General features: G+C 43.8%; 2 protein-coding genes and 1 long non-coding RNA gene across 3 annotated transcripts; 2 read left to right on the forward strand and 1 right to left on the reverse strand.

Annotated features, from left to right (window-relative positions):
- Nucleotides 1–62: 62 nt before the first annotated feature.
- On the forward strand, nt 63–11,674 carry gdap1l1 (ganglioside induced differentiation associated protein 1-like 1). The gene is made up of 6 exons (XM_012835091.3): nt 63–653; nt 4,241–4,433; nt 6,157–6,330; nt 7,352–7,446; nt 8,343–8,457; nt 8,567–11,674. Exons 1-6 carry the CDS (start codon nt 474–476, stop codon nt 8,908–8,910), a joined length of 1,101 nt encoding a protein of 366 aa, XP_012690545.1. The 5' UTR covers nt 63–473; the 3' UTR covers nt 8,911–11,674.
- A 392-nt stretch (nt 11,675–12,066) lies between these two features.
- Nucleotides 12,067–14,375, reverse strand: fitm2 (fat storage inducing transmembrane protein 2). The gene is made up of 2 exons (XM_012835092.3): nt 14,064–14,375; nt 12,067–13,383 (listed from the first exon to the last, which is right to left on the reverse strand). The coding sequence occupies exons 1-2, from the start codon at nt 14,234–14,236 to the stop codon at nt 12,798–12,800; spliced, it is 759 nt and encodes a 252-aa protein (XP_012690546.1). The 5' UTR covers nt 14,237–14,375; the 3' UTR covers nt 12,067–12,797.
- A 3,525-nt stretch (nt 14,376–17,900) lies between these two features.
- On the forward strand, nt 17,901–21,514 carry LOC116220198. The gene is made up of 2 exons (XR_004163485.1): nt 17,901–18,090; nt 21,248–21,514. It is a non-coding gene; the product is annotated as an uncharacterized LOC116220198 (long non-coding RNA).
- Nucleotides 21,515–24,527: the final 3,013 nt, after the last annotated feature.

Raw genomic sequence — 24,527 nt, forward strand, 5'->3', positions numbered from 1 at the left:
GATGTGAATCCAATGTATAGGTTTTATGCCGAAACAGTGAAATATGTGCACTTTGACCTTCGCGTGAAACGCGCTTCAGTAGCTCAGGAGCGCTTCTCAGAGGCTTCCAAGGCGCATGTTTGCTCTCTGTGATGTAATACACATATGGCAACTATTTCCCATGCTTCACTGCATGTTTGCTTCGGATGGAGCCCACTCTGCATCTCTAAAATCTGGCTGAAAGGAACCGTGGGTCTTGTCACGGACTCTACAGACACGGGAGCAGGTTTTGAGAGAGACTGGCTGGATCGAGAAGGGAGCTGAAGCGTCGACGTTTAATCAATTATGCTCTGTTCGTGGTGCTGAAATCCCCTGCTCTCTCTCTCCCGCTCTCTCTCTATCTCTCTCTCTCTCTCATCCGTCCGTCCGTTCCTCCCTCTCTCTCCCTTTCACTCCCTCCCTGGTACCCTCTCACACGCTCAAAATCCTCTGTCATGGCGTCTTCCAACAATGTTACCCCCACCAACTGTAGCTGGTGGCCCATCTCTGCCATGGACGAAGATGGCAAAGACACAGACGGAGAGGAAAACCAAGAGCCTACAATAGAGCCCAAGCCCTTCTCCAAAGATAGGCTCGTCTTATATCACTGGACGCAGTCCTTCAGCTCTCAAAAGGTAATATCACAGCAGGAAAATGGAGGTGTCTGTGTAAATGACATGTCATTTGCAGCGGGGTTGCTTCTGGGATTATCTAAAATACAATTGTAGTTGTATGATCAATGTGTCAGATTCGAGACATTTGTATGTCTCCATCGGTTATACATACGATGTCTTTTAAAAGATATTACGAAACTGCAGCACCACCTAAAATATGTAGTTCCAATGGGATACCGTAGGATAGATGATTGCTAGTCAATAGCCTACCGTATACCTGTGTCGATTGGAAACGCTTATGGAATCAACATTGACATATTGTTACCAGTTCACTCAATTCGACATCATTTTGAGCTACATCCTTCGATAGCCTTCAAGACGATACTAAATAATTCATTGAAATGAGCTAGCATTGAGGAAAAACAATGAACTTGCATTGGTTGTCTCCGTTGCTTTATGGGTATGTTGCATTGGGATGTCTATGGTATTAATGTAAAGGTCAACCTGTCGAGGTGCTGGGGTTCTGGGTACAACGGTGATTGTCGTCGCGGTCACTTAGGGTAACGATAGGGTCGCCTGTACAGAAGCATGTGAGTCGGCTGCAATCCTGGAAGCCTCCGATACAAATGGTTATCATTATTTATAATGTGAGCATGGCAGCTTCTTATTCTGTCTGCTCAATGTTCCCTAAGCTTTGACTTGGGTTTAATATAGAGTCAATAACAGCTCTTTTCATTGATGTTCCAGGGGATTGACCAGTGTATCTGTGTTCTACACATGGCATCAGTTAGATTTGTGTGTTCAGTGGCTTTCAGAATGTAGATTGTGGATATGTGAGCTTCTATAAATATCAGTACCTGCTATCGTCTAGGGCTGAAATACCTGTGGCTACAGTAGCTATGGCTACAGTGTGCATGGTTACAGAAGCATGTTAATTCATGGATCTTTGGACCAGTCCCCTCCATCAGTGACCAGATGCTCATTCTAGAGTACTGCCACTCAAAGTTTGCCAACAGGCCTGCTGAATAACACAGATATGTGCTGTTTGTCTGTGTGCGAAATAGGGTATGCAATAAATGTCCAGGGTGTATTATTGCTGCGTGTTGATCTAAATGGCCTAAATTGAAATGTGAGCTGGAGATCATGTGCATAGACACCCGCATTGAGTAGATGAGTAGACTACAGCACATGTTGTGTTTGCGAGTGGCTTTGTGTGGGTTTGGTGGAACGTGAGGGAATGGACATGAGGGCCTTGTTTGTGTGTTGATGTAGCAGTGAGATGTTGTGGATATTGGATGACTGGGATGTATTTGGTATGGTTGAACGTGTATTGTTTTGAGGAATTGAGGAATGGATATGAGAATGTATAGGTGATGCTGCGAGGAGTGGATTGTATTGGTTGTGGGCGTGCCATGTGGGAAGAGAATGTATAGTTTATGTGTATAGGAGAAGTATGTTTTTGGGCATGTCTGGTAGTGTAAGAGTGTCTAGGTGCACTAGCTGTTAGTTATGTTGTGAGAAGTGAGAAGGATATATTTGTGTTAAGGGTTTGTATTTTACAGAGTTGGCTTAAATGTCCAAATGGCTGTATGTTCTTATTGAGAGTAAATCGTATGAGTGGAGTAGTCTGTTTGATAAGATGTGCCTTATGAGTGTGTTTCTTGGGTGGGGGCTTGTGCTGTTTGAGGCCTCTGGCTGGGAGCCAAACGAAGTGTGCCTGTTAATGCCACTCATCACCTCAACACAGTGGCTGCCGGGCCGGTGGGATGCCGGTTTATCTGCATTATCAGAGAGGCAGAGTCCAGCGGGGCCATGTGCAGGCAGATGAGGCCCTAATCATGTCAAAGAAAATATAGCTTTGCCTCAGGACAGTTGATACAGTTGTTTCCATTACCCTAGAAGAGAAAGTGTGTGTGTGTGTGTGTGTGTGTGTGTGTGTGTGTGTGTGTGTGTGTGTGTGTGTGTGTGTGTGTGTGTGTGTGTGTGTGTGTGTGTGTGTGTGTGTGTGTGTGTGTGTGTGTGCGTGCGTGTGTGAAATTAGATAGGTACAGTAGTTGTTGCTGTTTTTGCGACGGCAACGAGTGTCAGCATTACTGGAACTGGTCTTGTCTGTCACACCCTTCAAAATCTTCATCAAATGTTTTAAACTGTCAACTGGGAGGTGTCCATGGTGGCTGGTGCAGCTCCTGTTGTGCTTGAGGCCTCTTGTTATCCAGACTAGTGTGTGGGTCAGTGGAGTCGAACACGCTCAGGCCTGTGATTCTCACTGAAGCGTCTCAAAATCGTTCCCCTCTTATTACTGCTGGACATATCAGCTCACAATGGCAATTACACTTGGCCAGGCTGTACTGGGAGAGAGAGACCTTTGACTATTTCTGCTACTGCTGTCGCTGCTGCTGTTATAAAGGAAAGCCAAGTGAGCAAGAGGCACCAGAGAGAATTGCATCTAGCGGGACTGGATGAGACCCAGAGAGCAGGCCTCTGCCACCATGCGCTTGCTTTGGACTGCAGGACTGTCCATTGCACACAAACAGAATAGCATGCTGCAGTCGGTCCTGAGACCAGCAACCTGTAATTTAAAGTCTGTGGAAGAAATGCACTCTTCCCACACAGGCACTGCAGAGGGCAGCCTGTCTGTGGAGACACAGTAGAGCTGTGATGGAGGCACTGCTGTTGTTGAATGCAAGGGCTACACTTCTCTCTCACATGGAAGCAGAGGACATTCATTATCAGTCAAGTAAAATAACCTGCGTATAAAATTTTAAGATTAAGACATAATTAACATTGATGGATAGTTCAGACGATTGAAGTGGTGATGATTTTCAAACGACTGCCTCCATCCAAAGAATAAGAGTGGTTTTAAAAAGCTTTCATTGGAACAGTTCACCTAGCACAGGTTTAATGGGTATTACATTTAGTGGTAACAACCTGAATAGAGCAAGCAGCTTTGCATTCCATCTGGAGCTCAGTTCAGAATGAAATAAGTCTGCCAGACAAGGTCCTCATGTAATGGTAACAGGGCCAAAATGAAAGCCTATTTGTTACTTTAGTTTAACTAGTTTAGCCAGTGTTGAATTGCTGTTGGCAGAGTTCTGCAAAAACTATTACATTTATTCACTTTGTGAACATTACTTAAAAGCATCTACCAATTATGGTGTGGCCATGCAATTGATCATTATTTTAGCTCATTTGGAGTTGATCTGATGAGCTTTGCATTTCTCTTTCTACATTACTGGCCAACAGTCTATGTAGCATCTACATGAAGTTAAAGTGTACTCCCGTGTTCAGGTGGATCTCTTTGGGGTGAAATGGGAGTGTGTATATGTGTCACACATATATCTGACCTGAAGTTTGGACAGCTTTGGAGATGTTTTGTTCATGATCTGTATGTACATGTGCTATGTTTCTATGAAATTCTTATGTCATACAATGCAAATCCCCCAAAAATGTGTCAGCTTTCAAAAACATTTGGAAAATGAAAACATTCTCTCTTGGAAACATCACACATTAAGTCATATCCCAGTACAGCGATGTGTAAAACAAACCCAACACAACCAGTGCTCACGGATGCATATGTGTGTGTGTGTTTGTGTTTTCGCCTTTCCCAGGTGCGTCTGGTGATTAATGAGAAGGGTTTGCTGTGTGAGGAGAGGGACGTCAGTCTACCACTAGCTGAACACAAGGAGCCCTGGTTCATGAGGCTGAACCTGGGCGAGGAGGTGCCTGTCTTCATCCACGGTGACACCATCGTCAGCGACTACAACCAGATCATCGACTACTTAGAAGCCAACTTTGGGGGAGGTACTGTAATGCCTCTCTCTCTCCACTGAAAAGTTATCAGCTTGCCCTAATGACTTCACAAGACTACGTTCATGATGAATTTAGAACATTTTCAAGACAACTGTAAATTGCTTTGCTGGCAATTACTATATGTTAACGGTTAGAGCACACAGCATAATGGTTGCATGCAATAACATTTTCAGAGTTGACATGAATAGTTTATTTTTAGTGTTACTGTGCATAGTCTTTGCACACTGCTTGTGTGATGGGCTCAGCTGTCAGAAGGTTCACAGCAGACCTAGAGTGAAGCTTCTCATGTAGCTGAGGATCTTTCCTGCCTACCCCCCACCTAGACCTCCTCCTTGAGGCTACTGGGGCATGTAATGAGTGCCACGGAAACCAGGGTGTAGTTCACACACACACACACACACACACACACACACACACACACACACACACACACACACACACACACACACACACAGACACACACACACACACACACACTCACTCTCTCTTACACACTCACACACTCACACACTCACACATAGACACACTCACACAATTATATAAGGCCTTTGCTCGACTACATTGCCAGATTGCTTCTAAGAATTAGAATGTAAAGATGTCAAATTATTTCAGCATATAAATCATCGTCGTTGCAGTATAATGCAAATAGGACTTATATATATACACACACACAGTGTGATGGGCAGCCCTGATGCGATTCACTCTGTCCCTCTCCTCACATAACATCTGGTCCTGTGGAAAAAAAAATGTGGTGTGGTGTTTTGCAAATGTGTGTGTGTGTGTGTGTGTGTGTGTGTGTGTGTGTGTGTGTGTGTGTGTGTGTGTGTGTGTGTGTGTGATGTCAGAGCTACAGTGAGGGGGATGCCACAGGGTCAGTGCTTGGTGCTGTGGCTGACGTAAATAAGACTGCACACTAGTAATTCATATTCATTCAACAAATTAAGGTTTACCTTATTTTGTAGATGTGAGGGGTTTGGATGCAGTGTGTGTGTGTGAATTACATACACAGAAACACACAGATCGATACATAAATAGAGAGGGTGAGAGAGAGGAATGAACAGACAGAGATTTGGAAGGTTGTGAATGGCCCAGCCTAAACCACAGTGACAGACATGCAGTAGGATTAAATGACACCCACAGCCGATTAATTACAGGTGCTACACTCTGCTGCTCACTCAGGCAGTTATAGTATGCAGCCCTGCCGTGCTGCCGCTGCTAGCTTAGCAGTAAGATACTCTAGCATCCTCAGCAGGGACTCATCACAACACAGCCTCAAACCATTTGCAGGGATGTGATGGTTCAGCAAAGGGTTAGTGCTAACTGGGGTCCAGTCAGAGTTAACTGAGGAGCAGTCAGAGGCACATGAAATGCGCCGGATAACTATTGCAGTGGGGGTCAGATCATAATATCTGTCTGCACACAGCCAGTGAAGTGGTGCTTTTCTGATCCAGAGGGCCTCATACATGTCTGTTCTCGGGTACTAAAGCTTTGGTCGAGGTTGATGAGCCTGTATGTTGGCTAGATGCCAGGGGCCTCAGAAATTTGTACCCTGGTGTTGTAGGCCAAACCCTGTAGACATGATAATGCTGCAGCACACATGCAGAATCAATTCCCCATTGACGTGTGTGTGTGTGTGTGTGTGTGTGTGTGTGTGTGTGTGTGTGTGTGTGCATGTGATGATTTGTGTGTCTGTTGGGGGGGTTGTTGAATACAGAGACGGTGGCCCGGCTGATCCCAGACGCAGACACCCCTATGCACGAGCGTGTTCAGCAGTACCGCCATCTACTGGACGGGCTACCCATGGACGACTACACACACGGTTGTATCCTGCACCCTGAACTAACCGCAGACTCCATGATCCCAAAGTACGCCACAGCTGAGATTCGCAGTAAGTGATACTGGTGATTACACAAACCCCTGGCTGCCTTTGCATATGTGTGTGTGTGTGTGTGTCAGCAAAAGCTCCTGGTGGCAAGAGAATACCTAGGTCAGATGACCTGTGCCAGCTCCATCTGCAATGCGCCTGTTGTGCCTTACATAAATTACACACACACCCTCTCTCTCACAGACACACACACACACACACACACACACACAAACACACACACACACACACAAACCCTCTCTCACACACACACACACACACACACACACACATACACACCACCTCTCTGTCGCTCACACACACACAAACACAAACACACACACACACACCCTCTCTCACACACACACACACACACACACAACAGGGTGAACGAGGCTGGGGAAACCCTGCTCTGCTGCAGAATCTGTCTGCCAACTGACCGGGAGACGGCCAGAAGCTGTTTTATGGCTGTGTTTAATGCAATCCTCTCTTTATTAACAGATTTAATTGGTTGTCACGTCTCTTCATCCAGTAATGCAGGCACACAGCGAATCTAGGCCATACATAATCTGATTTATACACCATATATCTAAATATTTGCCAGATTTGTGGGTGCAATAATAACCTTTGTCTGTGGTGTTGTGGTATAGGGAGTGTATATGCAATTAAAACAAGCAGCATATTATATTGGTTGTGAACAACATATTCAGTGTATTGCCCTCAATATGTGACTGTTCAGTTGTTCAGGGTCCAGGCTCTGTGCTCTGTAAAGCGCCTAAAGACAATTGTATTGTTCTGGCGCTATATAAATAAAATTCAATTGAATTCCCACAAACTCAGGCTATCATGATGAACCATCATACTACTGAAGTACTCTGTGACAGGACAGATTTATTAAAGCTGAAATGCCAATGAAGTTTATTGTCATTACAAATGAGTGACTTTCTAGTTACAACAGGTGTTTGTCTCTTTTTTTCTCTTTATACCATTCAACCCTCCCTCTACACACACACACACATACACACACACACACATACATTCATAGGACACCTAGCTAATGCCGCATCAGAGCTGATGAAGCTGGATCATGAGGAGCCACAGCTGACAGAGCCATACCTGTCCAAACAAAAGAAACTCATGGTGAGATATCAGTAAACTTCATCATTCTCACCATCTCATCTCTAAAACCTCTCTGATGCTTCATCTGACACACCTCTCATTGTTTCTCATGTGTTTCTCACTCATTCATATCTCATTGTTTTTGATGTGACAGGTGATTTCCGACCTGAATTCTGATGATGATCTCATAAACCACTCTGCGTTCTTATTGTGATCTCATAAACCCCCCCCCCCCTCATTCTAATTGTGATCTCATAAACCATGTTGTGTTCTAGTTGTGATCTCGTAAACCAACTTGAGTTCTGATCGTGATCTCATAAACCACCCTTGGTTTTAACTACTGATCTCATAAACCAGAGTGAATTCTAGTGCTGATCTTATAAACTGTTCTGATGTTGATCTCAAAAACTGTAAAGTATCTCAACAAGCACATTAAATGTTGATCTCATAAACCACAGAGTTACACTTCTCATCTCATAGTGCTGATTATGCTCTCATAATACCATTGTTACAAATTAAATACAAGTTATTAATAACTAATGTTGCTCTTATGAACTACATTAGTTCTGACTTTGTAACTCTCAATGGCCTATGTCAAATTTAAGATTGATATTGTCTTGTGACAACTGAAACTCATTCCTCATTTTTCATCGTCATCTATATCTATCAATTTCCACAGACATTATTTTGATGCGTCTCCCTTTGATAGTCTGAGCAAGCAGCTTGAGCTGTAAATAAACACTTCTTGAGACAACTGCCTTTACACATCTCCTACTATGGTGTTTTATCCATTTTTGTCCTCACCCCAGATACTCCCAGAGAAGGAGTTTAGGATTATATATATTATATATATATTAGGATCTAATATATTCTGGTGTCTATGCACAATCTATGTGTGATTATTTGTGGTTGTACAGGCAAAGATCATGGACCATGACAATGTGAACTTCCTGAAGAAGATTCTGGGTGAACTGACGATGGTACTAGACCAGGTAGAAGCTGAACTTGAGAAGAGAAAATTAGAATATGAAGGTTTGCTAATTTTCTTTGTTAAGACCCCAGGTCTCCTCAGTCACTCTCCAAACCACATTTTACCCATGTGAACACTGGACTGACTGTGTGCTTCTGTGTGATGTGACAGGTCAGAGGTGTGAGCTGTGGCTGTGCGGACCGGACTTCACACTGGCAGACGTGTACTTGGGAGCCACACTGCACCGCCTCAAGTTCTTGGGACTCTCTAAGAAATACTGGGAGGACGGGAGCCGACCCAACATCCAGTCGTTTTTTGAACGCGTGCAGAAACGCTACGCTTTCCGGAAGGTTCTGGGAGACATCCACACCACCCTCCTGTCAGCGGTTCTACCCAACGCCTTCCGCATGGTCAAAAAGAAGCCACCCTCTTTCTTCGGGGCGTCCTTCCTAATGGGCTCACTCGGGGGTATGGGTTACTTTGCCTACTGGTTTTTAAAAAAGAAATACATGTAGTGAATGCCCCCCTTCCCCTTGTCTTTAGTGTCTGTGGAATTTGTGTGATGTTTCCAATTTTTTCTGTAGCTTTGTTTTATGACAGCAGGAATATAAGAGTCTGTGCAGAGAACAACACCAATACTCACAAGAGAAATAAGAACATTCCAAGGCAGGGAGTTCTTCCTCTGACAGCACGTTTTCAGTTTATTGATGCCTTCATCCTGGTTTCTTTCAGGAGTTTATTGGTGATTCATTAGTTTTTTTTTATGTTGGTGTTTCATTTGTTTCTGCATCTCTCTGGAGGCATGCTTGAGGCCTTTGGCCATTTTGTCAAAATATCGCCAAGAAAAATATTCATAACTGTCTTATTGATTTAGCTCAGTTTTGTTGAGATTCATTTATGACTTAATAACACCATATTGCAGTTTAGTTTCCTTAATGCCAATCATGGCATTCACCTTTAAGCCCAGTAGCCCTGTCGATCTTGCGCGTTTCCTTCAAAAACCTGAGACTCTCTCTGAATTGTCTCCTGTTGCCAAATACTGCCAAAATAAATAACGACCTTTACATTAATACTACACATTGGTTGACCGAGAGAAAAAGAATCCAGTCATTGCCATTTAAAGAAATGATACTAGACAACTGAAAATGTTAGGCGACATGATGTACATCGACTGAAATCAAATCCATTTAATCATCACTCCCTCCATGTAGGACTGCACAAGTAGACACACTAGACCTCATATTTACTCACTGATGGGACTTGCTCCTGCATTGCATTGCATGATTTGGCTGCCTTGGTCCATCATCCAGTCATGTATCTGTGAGATGATTGGCCAGGCAGGTGTGATAGTGATTTTATGGTGATTGTAACTAGGTTAGGTTCAAGACATACAGGGGAATCTGGATAAAAGAATGAACTGGTGTATGAGAGCTCTCTTCACAAAATCCCTTTACATTGGTTGGATATGTGTTTAACATAAAGAGGAGTGATCTCAAGTGTGTATGAAACATCTGTGTATGACAAAACTATGACAGTCCCTCCAGGATTTTGTGATCTTGCATATTCACAAATTCAAGGATTTCCCACAATTGTTATTTGTGGAATTTCTGCATTATTTGCGATTGAGTTAATTTAACTCAAAGTCACCGCAATTTTAAGCGCACTTTTTGAGAATTTTCACAGCAAATTCAGTTACTTCTGGCTGCAATACAACAGCCCAAGATCCTGGTGGGATCACATTTTTAGGAATTGTCGCAGTAAATTGAAAAAAAAGTGAAAATCACCGCAATTTTTGGCCACAACAATCAAAACAAACCCTTGCGAGATCCTGAAGGGACTGCTTTGAACAAATGGTGATCTCTGTGTGTGTGTGTGTGCTGGCAAGAGTGCTGCTGATTTGTGTGTGAACTTGCTTTGTTGTCTGCTGAGATTTCACCTTCTCCTGGTCTCATGTATCCTGTCACTCTTGTCCCTCAGGATGAGGGGTGTGATGTTTGAACTGAGTTAGGCCCTTTTTGCTTAGGTGAGGGTGGTGAAGTGTTTATGTTCAGGTGAGTGTGTTGTCTGTGTTCATGTGATTGAGCCGTGTGGCACAATAAGGACACCATAGGGTCGGCCCTCTACCACGACTAGCAGTGTGATGTATAGTTTTTATCTCATGGAACACTGCAGCTCTACCCAATGGCAATAATGACAAACAAGTGGTAGATCCTAATTTATGCTTGGAACGAAGACTGTATATATCAGTGTTGATGTGATTGGTGTAGCTAAGCATGACTGCAGACAAATATCTCCACCCTTCATCTGTTACTCTGGCCTACTCCTCTCACTTCCTGCAGGTCTGTGTTTGCCGTGGCTGATAAACGGAAATACTCCAGCTTCAGATCTTAAGCATCTAAAATGGGTTACCTTAAGAAGGTCAAACTGGTGTAGGCGAGCAATGGGTCAGTTGGGCAGGTTCGAGTTTTCTTTTTCCAGAAGGGGACTGTGAACGGTGTTTAACCAAAGATAATCATCAGTGTCTCATGTTCACCTACACATGCTGTCATCTGCATCTATTCCTATGGTCTCCTTGCACAAGATATTTACATTCACATTTTTGTCCTTTTCATGTTTGCAAGTATGTATGTGATGTTATGTATTTGTGTCTTTTTGTTTTGAAAATTGACCTTCAATATATTTTTATCTTCAGCTGTTTGGAAGCATTCATTCAAAAGCCAATCATTTTCAACCACTAACCATACATCAGTCACCGAGCTCATAATATCCAGGTCTCAATGTCTGTCTGTGATGGTGATCCTCCTATGAAACTGGTATACATAATCTACAGGTTCACTAGAAAGTAGAATCAGCACCGGAATGTAACTTGCAGAAGTGTCCTCCACCTCAGAGTATAGAACAGTATAGAAAGCCAGTGGGAACATTACACTCTCTCAGAGCCCTTTGTCACACTTCCCAGCATCCCACACTCCCTGTCTGTACTTGCAATCCTCTTTTTGTGTTTACTTTGGGGGAAAACTGTGGGTCCTGGTCCACTTTCAAGTCATGACTTATACAAACCTAGAGGCAAATTAGCTATTTGAGGGACGATTTGTGGCCATTTAAGTTCACAATAGATTATTTTCGATTTTGTATTTTTTATTTTTATATTTATAAATATGCATTTATTTAAGGTGCTCTTAAAAATGTTTGTTCATAAGCCTTAATTTGTTCAGTTGCCATCAATGAGAAATAAATTAAAATGCTTAACAGAACAACCTGAGTAGCTGTACTCATTCTGCCACAAACTGAGCATCAGCATAACCAGCCCAGCCAGACCTCCCAGGTGGGAGACAGGTGAGCGGCCTGTTACTTCCACTGCTGCAAAGCTTATGTTGGCACATGTATTACCATTGGGATTGTTGGGTACTTCACTTTCTGTACCATGTTGAACATGCTTTATTTACTTTGGAAATGTTACTGAGCAAAGAGGTACCATGAAAAGATACTTTTGGAAAAACCTTTCAAGATTCACCTCAGAATCTTGGAAAGAAAGCAGGTGTGTAGAATAGTTGAGAACTGTTTTTCCCACCAAATTATTTTCAAGAACCTTTTTTCAATGGACCTAGCCCAAAACTTTGATATCCCCCAACAGTTTGTACCACACACTTGTAAAAACACTAACAGACATGTTTTACAGCAAGCTCTACTGAGATGTTTAATAGATTTCCATATCTATCAGGGACGTAATAAATAATTACATTAAAACCAATAATCTTGGCACAAATCATATTTCTGCTTGGTGCTAGGTGAAAAAAAAACTACTACTATACATATCCCTACAACTCTATGTACTATACAAAATAAAAAATAACAAAACACTGAGAACATTAAGAGAAAAAAAAAACACCATCTGGGTTTGCCATTTCTTTTGTCAGGAGAAAGAACTAAATCCACGGGTCAGAGCAGCATTATTTACGTTACTTATCCACTGATGGTGTAGAACAGTCTAATATATTCCTCTCAACATATTTCCTGTGGAATTACTTGGATCAAAAAATAAATGCAGAGTCACCCTGAACAGGCTGATGCGTTAAACACTGAGCCTCTAACTGTAAACTCCTGACCTGAAGGCAACAATGGCCAAGTGTTAGTGTCACTGGTGACCAATGAATGCGACTACCACAAGCCTCTTGAATTACACTGGTGTTTTTTTTAGGCACCTCAGCTGCTGACTGCTATGTTGGGGCTCTTGAGGCACCCCTTCCATTCAGAATAACCTTTCAATGGGATAAACACACTTACAGACACAGAGTGGACCCTAACAAAGTACAATGGTGGAGGGAGATTGTTTCCACAGTGCATTCCATTTGTCTGATATTTTGATGCAATAGTTAAGTGTAAATTAGTGTGCTTATGTCCCTCAGGCATGAAGTTTGATCTGTCTCTGAGGGGGAAGTCCTGGTGATAAACGCTTTCGGTACCAGACTCGATATGTGAGATACCAGGCCAGCAGTCCACAGGCAGTGCCTATGAACTTGTCCAACGGGCTGTGAAAGTATACAGAAGTGCTGATAAACATAAACAACCAGAGGTACACTATGACAGACATTGACAAGTACAATACATTCAGCAGCGGTTTCCTAAACCCTCTCACATCTGCCACCATGGCCGCCATCTCCTCACTGATGACAAGGGCAGAGTAAGAGAGAATGAAACTATGTCCAGATATGTCACAGCCATCCCAGACGAAGCCGTTTTTCCTGCAGACTCCTTTACCCGTCAGCTCTCCATGGATGACCTCCTTGGTGCTAGTCTCATAACATGTCCCTGTGGCCTCCTCAATAAGTTCGAAGGTGTTGACACAGACGTACCAGACTGCTGTGGCCACCAGAAGTGAGCAGAGCCGGCGCAACACAAACTTGGGCGGCCTGTTCAATGAATTAGAAAGGACCACAAAGGGCACTAGCAAAAATAAGGTCCACCCCCATGACACTTTCACAAAGTACCTGCAAAACAAAAGAAATGACAACACTGAAGACATGGAGATCATTTGACCATTCAAAATGTATTAAGCAGAGGGACATTACGTCATGTAGATAGTATCCTAGGGCACTGTCTCTCTCTCTGACAGGTAACTTCAACAAATCCTTTCATTCATATATCCAAACAAATATACACTATAGCGAAGGTAAAGTTAATGAAAAGTTAACAGATTATCAGCTAATGTTAGCTAGCTGTACGTTAGCTGTCAAACAGCAAGTTTGTTCATTCTTCCTTGAACAGCTAAGGTCATATAACAACACAACTTACATGCATCAAAACCATACTGCCACTTTGCTGTGTTTATAATTTCCTAAGACAAGTATCCTAATTGACCGAAGTTGTGACTGGGTAGGCGTCTTGCCTGGCTAGCTATATTCCTTGTTAGCAACTTTGCTAGCTAACGTCAAAGCACTTAGCCCGCTAGCGTTACACATCGAGACCAGCTAGAGAAGGCTTTATCATACACCCAGCGATCTGAATGGATCCTTATATAACTCTCTCTATAACTTAATTACGAATTTATTGTTAATAACATTGTTGAAGAAATCATAGTTAAATGTTTGGTCCAACTAACAAGAACAGCCGCGTATAAATAGCTAACGATAGCTAACTTTAAGTCATTTCCACAACTCCAAATACTTACAAGTTCAGAACATTTTTAGTGTCACTGAAATATGACTTCGGGACGAGGTCTTGTTCTTTTAAAAAAGATCCTAATATGCAGATTAAAGAGAAGGCACAAGGTAAAAGTACACGATCAGCTGAGATCTTCCAAATCACTCTGAGCTTTCTAACTATTTTATCCATATTAGCCATGAGGTAGTCTCGGCTAAACTTATACTCTTATTGTGGAACTGTCTATGAACGAGACCGAAGGAAGGGCAAGGTGGTTCGTCCGTACGTCCGGATAGTGACGTCAACATGAGTCAGCCCTGTTAGAATCTGAGACCCAATGAGAGTGACAAGTCGCCACCAAGACATTTAAAGTTGAAGTTGAGAAATCTTGGGACTAAAGGGACACCTCGGGATTTTCCAAACTGCACCCTATTTTAAATCTTTTTGTGTCCAAATTTCTAACAAGGACAATAAACGATCTAAATCGGTCCAGTATTGCGGTAGAACGTTCAAAAAGGCGTCCACCATTCAGCAAGCCAGCAACCTACAAGACCCACCCGAAGTCAGGAGCATACTCGGTATGGCCAACTATTGATCTCGTTTCATGAAAGACTTTGCTCCTTATTAGCAGTAGCCCAGAGCAAGACAAAGCACTGCCGACAATCAGACAGCCTGACTAGTGACAGTCATGTCATACTTTGATCCCGGTTGAAATTGTGTGATCCACTTCGGCCAACACTGTCATCCCAGCCCTAGATAAAGTGTCCTCCATGTTCAGAATTCCCAGACAATAATCTTTCATTTAACAATAAACAGCTCTCTAAGTTTGCAGGCCATCTAGGCTTCCATCACCAAAGGTTAACAACTCTCTGGCCCCAGGCCAACAAAACAGCAGAAAGTTTCATGCGCACACTTAGTGAAGCCATCTGTGTAGCAGAAACTGAGAGCATCCCATGGAAACACACACTTAACGCATTCCTCCGTAAGTATTGCTCTATACCACACAGCACCACCGAAGCATCACTTGCTGAATTGATGTTTCAGCGCAAAATCCACACCAAGATTCATACTCTCACCACAATTATTAAAAGTGACGTTGATCAAGAAATCAGCAGAGACGGTTAAAGCAAATTTGAAGTTCAACGCAGATAGATACATGCCATCACGCCAAGCCAAGCACTCTCACCCCTGGCAACACTGCTTCACCAACAGTCCAAGCACAAGAAATTACACAATTACAACAGTGAAACATACACTGTGTCAAAGGTCATTATCTCAATGGTCACAGCAATCAAAGTTCTACATTCCATTACAAGGAACTCCTCTTTCTTCATGAAGATCATTGCAGAGATACAGGATGTCTCACCAGATCGTGATACTGTCATTGTTGCAGCAATGCACCAAGGTACACAGAACTGAAACAATACAATACTTAAATCCTCCATCATAGTAAGCTTAGATCCAGAAGACGGTGTACTGTTGAGTCAGAATTTAAAAGTAATTTTGTTTATTGCAGGTAACAAGTAGGCTAAACATCAGTTATGTCCAAAAACGTTGAAGTTAAATATAGTTTGGTTGTGAAAATAAAGGTGTTTAGTGTAAAGAAAAAAGAGAGAGTGATGTAGTGTTTACAGTGTAGAGTTTGCGATAGTGACGCTAGACGATAGTGTACTATGGTTTTCTGCGGTGATGCACAGCATCACACAGAAATGGAACCCGTGAAGTGGGATACTGCTGTATGCGTGCATCTAATTTGAGTATGTTCAGTTAACTTTATCGTTTGGCTAACAGAAGTCATCTGTGTATTTTCTCATACATGAAAACACAGGACTGCTACATTCTGTGCTGAGAGCATCTGTGCTGGTCACATGACCCTTCTAAATCCATTCACTCAGTAGCATTTAGAGCATTTAGAGAGTGAAACAGCACAAACAAACAACATGTACAAGTTGCACAGACAGCAAGAGCTATCTGAACTGCTACATGGGCCGCCGCACGTAATCCGCACCAACACCACTGCAGTTGAGCATGACCGATGAGCACGTAGGCAGGGGGGTAGGTTCCGCCCTGAGTTGGCCTAAAAGTGAACAGCAGGAGAGATGCCCAACACTGCTTTATTTTAATAATGCATACCTCACCCTCACAGTTCACAGTTTACTCAAAACCATTCAGAACATACAGGACCGCTCTCTCTCTCTCTCTCTCTCTCTCTCTCTCTTTCTCTCTCTCTCTGTCTCTGTGTGTGTGTGTGAGAGAGAGAGCCAGGGTGTGTATGTGTGTGTGGAAAGTAGAAACAACTTTGGCTCTGAGCCCAGCTGAACTGCACACAGATGTTGCATATAGAAAACAACTCCAAATCCTCAGGCATGCAAAGAGGATTTCAGATGTAAAGCTTTACCAGCAGCAGCTCAGGCAAGGGTGCTATGTTAGGACGTCACCAAAGTCAGTATTTAACAGCCCTACTTCAAAGTGCTAAGGTCTATCTGGTGCACTTGCCAGCCAATGTTCTCATAGCAGGACTGCATCAGTTGAGTGAAGTGAATGACAGTTTGCCAATGACAAAGCCCCCCAATTTAGCTAAATGTAAGTACTTGCCAGATCTTTCTCAAGTGTCCATGTGTGGCCTGAAACTAGATCCATCCTGTTTCTGTTTTATTTCCCAGTGTGCTGTGCGATGGGCTCACTTCACCCAGGATTTATCCTGCCCTTTGTTCTTTTCACCAGTAGGTGGCAGCTTGTGCCATATGAGCTCTGGTAACTTGCTCTGATGTACAAACTCTTTTGAGTCTGTGAGGCTACAGCTCACCTATGAGAATTGGTTGTTTTGGCTCCCAAAATGCTATTCTTAATCAGCTCAGATATTTTTTTGCACATGCAGCTATCACTTAAAAACATTCAGTGTCATCTTACTCAACAGTCTAATTGTTTAATGCAATACGATTTTGCACTGTGTTTGTTCAACGTATTCAAAATCATCACAAGTGCAGTGGAAAACTTTCATTAAAGAGGAAAAGAGGCTTGTCTCCACGTTCAGGTCAAACACACTGAAATTCCAACTGACAGTTCACACAAGATATCCTGGGTCATCAGTACAAGCAGCTGCAAGCTGTCCGTAGAATACAGAGCTCACTGCCTGTGCTATTCTGGAGAGAGTCAAACACGTCATCTGGCTTGTCAAATTTGGATCTTGTTAGTCTCCACTGAAAAGTTCATGATAAGTGATTAACTTCACTGATGGGTTTTCAATGAAAGTGTCACTGAATTCATCTATTTGCCTTGATCTGTTAACAAAAGGGAAAAAGCACATTTTCTGAGATGTGTAACTAAAGGAGCTTGCCCAAAGTGAACAATAGCACAGACTGAAAACCCAGTGAACTTTTCAGGTGAGGTAAGGTGTTGTTGGAATGAGGCCATATGGACACACTTGCTGAAATGCCCAAAGCAAAAACTACTTTCAGAGGGAGAGATAGTACAGGAGACAGTGTCAAACACAAAAAGAGATGAGAAACACAGGGAGAGGAAATACAGGAAAGACCTAAAAGCCTAAAAGGGTCAGGGGAGGAGAGAGAGAGACAGAGAGAGAAGCCACAGGTTCATGTCAGAGGTGAGAAGTCATGGTTGGGTCATTAAGATGGAGCCACCAGCTGGTAGACTGATGTAGCAAACAGCATTTTTGTGTTGACATCGACAACTCCCCCAGTCTTGATTCAGCTTGACTGCTGCAGTAGTCTATAGTTGTGTGCCTCTGCTGTTTCAAACGTACTCACCAAATCATTTTAGAGTTTGAGGAGGAGCAAAAACAGCTCCATTGCCTTTGTTCAGAGTGGTTTCTTGTGGGCTCAGTTGAACCTCACACACCCAGGGTGTTAATGGCAGGAGCGGGAGCTTCAGGGCGTCACTTTTGCAGCAGCCAATTGCGTGGCTGGACTGCCGAGGAATGCTGTGGAATGGGAGAGCTGGAAAATTAGAGTAATGATCACCCAGCAGGGAAACAAGAGTGAAAGCCTAATAATGATTTTGGAAGAAGAACCAGCCATGCATGTCTGTGTGTTTATGTAAGTGAATTGTGTGTTTTGTGTCTCTGGAAGAGTGTGAATGTGTGTGTGTCTGTGTCTGTATGTGTTAACGCAGCTCCACAGCCTTGCCCTTGATGCACTCTGGCTTGGCCAGGGAGTGTGTGTTCAGATCACGCTGCTCTAAGCACGCTCCTGGTCGCTGGTCCAGACTACACACCCTGCAGTGAACTGAAATACTGCTGCTGGAGATGATGGCAGCCGGCTAGAGTCCTGTCTGAGGGGAGCAAGGGTATATCTGCTTTATTAAATCTACAGCGGGTGAATGAAGGTCTAGAGAAAAGTCCACTACATGCCAGGTTTACTGGGACATAGTCTATATTAACAGTGGTAAGTTCCTCTGTAATGTTGTTACAGCATGTGCTGTACATGCACCAGACCGTGGAATGAGAACACTAGACATACTCCATGGTCGCAATAATGTCACCGACACTGACACGCCAGGGAACATGTTCTTTATGTCAGTCCACAACATTGTTGTGTGTCTGTGTTAATGTGTGCTGGGTGCAAATGTGTGTTTAAGAACCTTTTGGCAAGCATGGTATTTGTATGTTTGTGCATATCTTGTAAGACACCAGTAGGCATTATTGCACACCGAATAAGGTATGTAAAATAGTCCTACTGACTCGGCTGGCAGTAAAATCGCAGTAGTTGTCTGATGATGACCTACATGGGCATCTACTTCTCTTAGAACTAGAGGCCAGTCTCAGGTCAGGTCAGCCTCAGTGGTGCTGATCAGTAACAGAAGGATTGGAACATTCCAGAATACTATTAAACTCTAATTATACTCAGGCAGAAAGAACTGAGGAGAGCAGTAAGCTGTCCAGTCCCGGGCTCTGCGCCACAGCAATCCTTATCAGAGTGGCTCGACAATCAGACCCCATTTACTTCCTTTTGGGCACGCAAAACTGTGAGCCAACGCAGCAGGGATTCAGACACTGATGTTTTTCCTGTGGGCTGAGGGCCGGCTGCGAGGGGGCCTGGAGAAGTTGAGTCCTCTGCTGCAGCCCCTCCTGCGCACCTCAGCCCAGGAAGCCAGGCGACCTCTCTGACCCCAGCGGTCACCAAGGCTTGGGGAGAAAAAAAAAACCTTTTTCAGTTTCTGACTGGCGATTGTTTTATGATCCCCGCGGGCCAACAGCAGGCCAAAAGGAGACCGTTCAGTAACAGCCCGGTGGTGCCAGGTCATGGTGTGTGTGTCGGCGGAGGGACAGACAGTGATTTCATGTGAGGATGGTTTGCCTCTGGCAGGGCCGTCTGGAGCACATCCTCTCAAGCTTGACCCAGTTCAGCTGTCTCTGGGGACTGGTCCACTCCTCCTCACACCAGTGGCCAGACAATAGTACTCCTATGCTCCGTCCCGCGGCTGTCCGCTGTAAAACGCTCAGTTAAACTCAGTCACCTGCGGAGCTGCAGGAACACACACAGTCTACTGTCTACCTGAATCAGAGGAACAGTACTCTGTGCTCTCTGCTCATCAGACAGAAAGATACAAGAATAGATGAACAGTGATAGATTTTACCAGTCACTGTTGGTTAGCGAGTGAATTTCATCCTGTAATTATAAATTCCATGTATTTTTAGCATTTTAATTTCTAAGAGACGATAAACTTAACAGGCTGTCACTGAAATATTTGATTCTAAAAAATTTAAAACACTGCAATTATTTTGAAATGTCAGAGGTTATATGAGAGGAACTTGCTGTTAGAGTGTTTTTGTGTGTGTGTGTGTGTGTGTGTGTGTGTGTGTGTGTGTGTGTGTGTGTGTGTGTGTCTGTGACTGTGTGTGTACATTTGTAACTCCTTGTATGGGTGTGCGTGCATGTGTGTCGGTACTGTAAAATTCCAGAACACAGCGACTCAGCAGTTCCTGTGGTTCCCGTAAGCTAGTGGCACAGGACAGCCCTGCGGGAAGCCGCTGCTCATGGCAAATTTGTTTTCTGGGCGCCAAAGCAAAGTTTGGCCTCCACCATCGTGGAAGACAATAGCTGCAAAGCAGCCGAGGAAGCAGCGGGAGCCTGGCATTTATCTGAGCGACGTCCGTGAGCCTCTCTCTCTCTCTCTCTCTCTCTCTCTCTCCCTCTCTCGCTGGGCAGGATGCCCAACTACACCCTTCTCTCTCTGTGTCACTGTCTCTGTCAACCCAATTCTCAGTTCACACAAGATCTAAGTTCATGCAGCTGCAGTTGTTGTAGTGTGTAGATCTGCTCCACTTGATGTGAGGACACAATGACAAAAAACAACATATGAAAAGCCAATGCCAAGCCAAGTGACTTTCTTATAGGAGTGTGTGAGCAACTGGACATGCTCTTGCTGTCTTGGGCCAGGTTTCTCTCAACCTCAACATGAGGTTTCGAAAGTGGTGAAAGTCATGCTTCAGCTTTTATTCTGCTAAAAGAGAGCAGTCTTAAAGCTGTTGGCAGCCAAGCATGGCAACCAAGCATGGGAAGCGAGCAGCCGGCAGTGTTGCTCATTCCTGGAAGAAAACAGATTTTAACAGGTTTCTTTGTACAGACTTTGGCAGCAATCATCTCTTGCAATTTTTTTCTTTTTAGGGGGAGGAGGGGGGAGGGGGAGGGGGAGGGGTGGCTACTAAAGCCCCATGTACAGAGTGACTTAACCTTATAACATGTCTCTCCATTGGATCTTGAGCCTCCTGTCTTACTCACTCTCAAGGTGATTGTGTTTACTTTGTTCTTTTTCATCTTTCATCTCTTTTGATGTATGATGACAAAACTATTAACTAGGTGACAGAACTGACATGGGCATGCTTCCTGCTTAATATAAACACTTGGCTACAGAAGGGCTCATTGTGCTACTCCAATAGCGTACAGCTTGCCTGTTCTATATGGAAAACTGACGAACACTGCAGGCCTGATGCTGACTGATGTCATCATGCTAGACAAACATATAGAAGCACCACAGATCATCACCGATCCTCCACCACATTTTATGGGTATGAGACACTATGGTTTCACTATGGCCTCTCCAGTTCTCAGTCTAACCATTTGATGATGGTGTTCGGCAAAGCTGAAAATTGGTGGAGGATCGGTGATGATTTGGGGGTTATCCATGAAGAAAACTTGCTTCCTTTTGCTCTGAACATGTTCTCCAACCCTAAGGATCGTTTTTTTCCAGCAGGACAATGCCACACAGCCAGGTCAATCAAGATGTGGATGGAGGACCAACAGATCAAGACCCTGTCATAGCCAGCCCAATCTCCAGACCTGAAGCCCTTTGAAAACATCTGGAATGTAATCAAGAGGATGGATGTTCACAAGTAATCAAACGAAGCTGAGCTGCTTAAGTTTTTTTTCGCCAGGAGTGGCATAAAGTCATCCAACAGCAATGTGAAAGCCTGGCAAGCATGGAGAGCATGCCAAGGCCCATTAAAGCTGTGATTGAAAATCAGGGTTATTCCATCAAATATTGATTTCTGAACTTAAAATTAAGACATTAGTGTTGTGTTGTTTAAAAATAAATATGAACTTGTCTGAGGTCTGAAAACACAGCATATTTTGGTTATTTTGACCAGTTGTCATGTTCTGCAAATACATGCTCTAAAATGACAATATGTATATTTGGAATTTGGGAGAAATGTGTTCAGTAGTCTATAGAATAAAACAAAAATGTTCATTTAACTCAAACACATACCTATAAATAGTAACACCAGAGAAACTGATAATTTTGCGGTGGTCTCTTCATTTTTCCAGATCTGTATATCATCCTTCGCAATTTTTTTCTTAGACTAGTCACAAATCACTCAAGCAGAAAGACTTATAGTCCACTGCAGAGACCTGTGAGTTGACCTATGACCCTTGGCCTGGGTGTGGTCTGGGTTTGACCTCCCAGCCTCTGTGGTCTCTTTAGTGAAGACTCCATCTCAGTGGCTGGCACTAAATCACAGTCTGACAGGGAACCCAAAGCTATGCCTTGATATCTCTGAGTAACTCTGTGAGTATGTGTGCTTCACTCACTGTGTCATTGTCTGTGTCAGTGCAACTTCTTGTTCTGTTTGATTATGTGTGTTGCATACAGAGAGTAGGCATTACGCTTTTATTAACTTTAAATCTGTTGCATCCCTCATGCAAAATGCACCTCAAAGTACTTAACTTAGGGAAAATAAGACAACAGCAAGAGTGTGTGTAGATAGATATTTTAGAGAATCAAAGAAAGGCATCATTGTTGATATTGTATGTAGACAAAACATGATTAACCTTTTTTCTTCCACATCCAGCTTTTCTCTGTAATCAGTCAGAACATTGGCTTCCTCTGCTAGCAGTCAAACGTATCTTAACATCTGTTCCTGCCATGCTTCCAAATGCCCTCCACTTTAGCTCATCCTCCGGTGGTCTCAAACAGGATCTGGACCCTCATCTGTGCTGCCTGTCCAAAGTAGGTTTAGGGAGAGAATGCAGATACTTGGAAGCCAGTCTTTGGTCTGTGAGTGAGACCAACTGGATCTGCCTACAACCTGGCTGGCTATCAAAGCACTTGTGTTTTCCTTCATGTCATCACAACCACAACCTCCATCCCTAACACTTGCATGCTGTACTCAACAACTCAAACACTCACACACACACACACACACACACACACACACACACACACACACACACACACACACACACACACACACACACACACACACACACACACTCACACGCCAACCGCAGCTCCGTGTCAGGACTCCTCCAGCTCATCAGAGTGGAGGGCTGCTGAGGGACGCATCCGTCACCAGAAACCACCAGAGCTCAGGAGCTCAGCTCCCATCTCCTCTGCCTCTCTCCACTCCTGTCTGGGTGGCTGTTGGCGTGGGTTTGTGCTCTGCCCAGAGGTCCTGCAGTCCCAGACCCTGACAGCAGCTGACTCAGGAGCGGATCTTGTGTGGGTCTGGCCCAGAGTCTCAGGGTAACTGCCTACAGAGTGAGGCATGAAGGCAGTCACAGCCCAACCCCAACTCTTTGCCACATGCACTGTGGCTGTGACTCGCCAAATTATATTAACATCCATGAAACGACCTTGTGAGGACATTTTCTTTCAAATGAGAAAAAAACCCAACATGCAACCATGCAGACAATGCTTTGGATATATATATATATTTTTTGTTAGCATCAAGTTTTCACCTGTAAAGAAGTAAAGATGCTTCACAATCGTATATGTGAAAAAGTGACACAGTTATATGAAGAGTTCTCTGAGATCCTAGTGCAGATTGTGTCTGGTTTGTGGGCCGGGCTGCCAGTCTGGGGGCTGTGGGCCCCTCACACAGAGCTGGCATCAGGCCTGGCACAGACGCCCTCCATGCACGGCTCACCCACATAAAGCAAACACATAGAATTCACTAAGCCAAGTGGTTAGACACACTCACCAGGCCTCCGCCACATACTTGTGCATTCAGGCTTATATAGAGTATGTGTTACCGCTGCCAACAATATCATGCTGACATGAATTATTACCCTTGCTCTTAGTAAAATAGTGTTGGGCACGCGGTACAGTTTTCCGGTTGACTGGTTTTCAAGCTAGCACAGCCACCTCACCTCAGCAGCTGTCTTCACCAAGTGTCTCCAGGCCACAGATGTGTTGTTTTTGAGCTGTCACTCAATACAAAACTGCTCCAAAACATGATTCCAAAAGACTGTATACTGTCAACAAACAACAAACAAGGCTGACTTCAGTGCACACTGCAACACACACATGGATATATGAAGGCGACACAGGACACACGCACACGCAGGCCTGAGGTCGCTGTGAATTCACGCTCTGCTTTTTCCCGTCCCGGACTGTCCTTCCTCCAGGACCCCCCAGGAGCAGTGGGCAGCTTTTCAGCGCCCGGGGACCAAGTGAACCGTCCGTCATGGTCAGGGACGGAGAGGAGTGTTCTGTTCTTTTTGCTGTGTCTGTGAATACAGGGGGATTTACGACACTGGAGTTACTGTTGTAAGTCGCCTGCTGGTCAGAAGGAGTTTGTATTACATCCATATGAAGTCCTCAGGTTTGCTCATGCCAGTAACGTGACGTGGCGTAGTGACTGTTACTGAGTCCACCCAATCCCATGTCTCCTCAGCAGCCCTGATGATAGATTACGCTCTGACACTAACTATCACTTAGACTGTGATGAAGAACAGCAATACAGTTCTGACTGTACTGGCAATTCTCAACATGAAATTAGTCTGCTAAAACGTAAAGCCTCTCAGCATGAAGTAAGCTTGCTTTTAACTTATATTCTACATCTCTATATGAAAGCACAAACAGACATGTTAAACATCAAATTCAATTGACTTGGTTATTATGGATGTTCTTTATTAAGTGTTTATAGGTGCCATCTCAGTGTCATTATCTAGCACAGCGCTGTGCTAACTTCAGCGCTGTGCTAACCGCTGCCCAGTGCTCCCGTTGAACCCGATGGCTGCCCTGTGTCAGC

This window comes from Clupea harengus, chromosome 4 (genome assembly GCF_900700415.2).
Source record: "Clupea harengus chromosome 4, Ch_v2.0.2, whole genome shotgun sequence".
NCBI lineage: Eukaryota > Metazoa > Chordata > Actinopteri > Clupeiformes > Clupeidae > Clupea > Clupea harengus.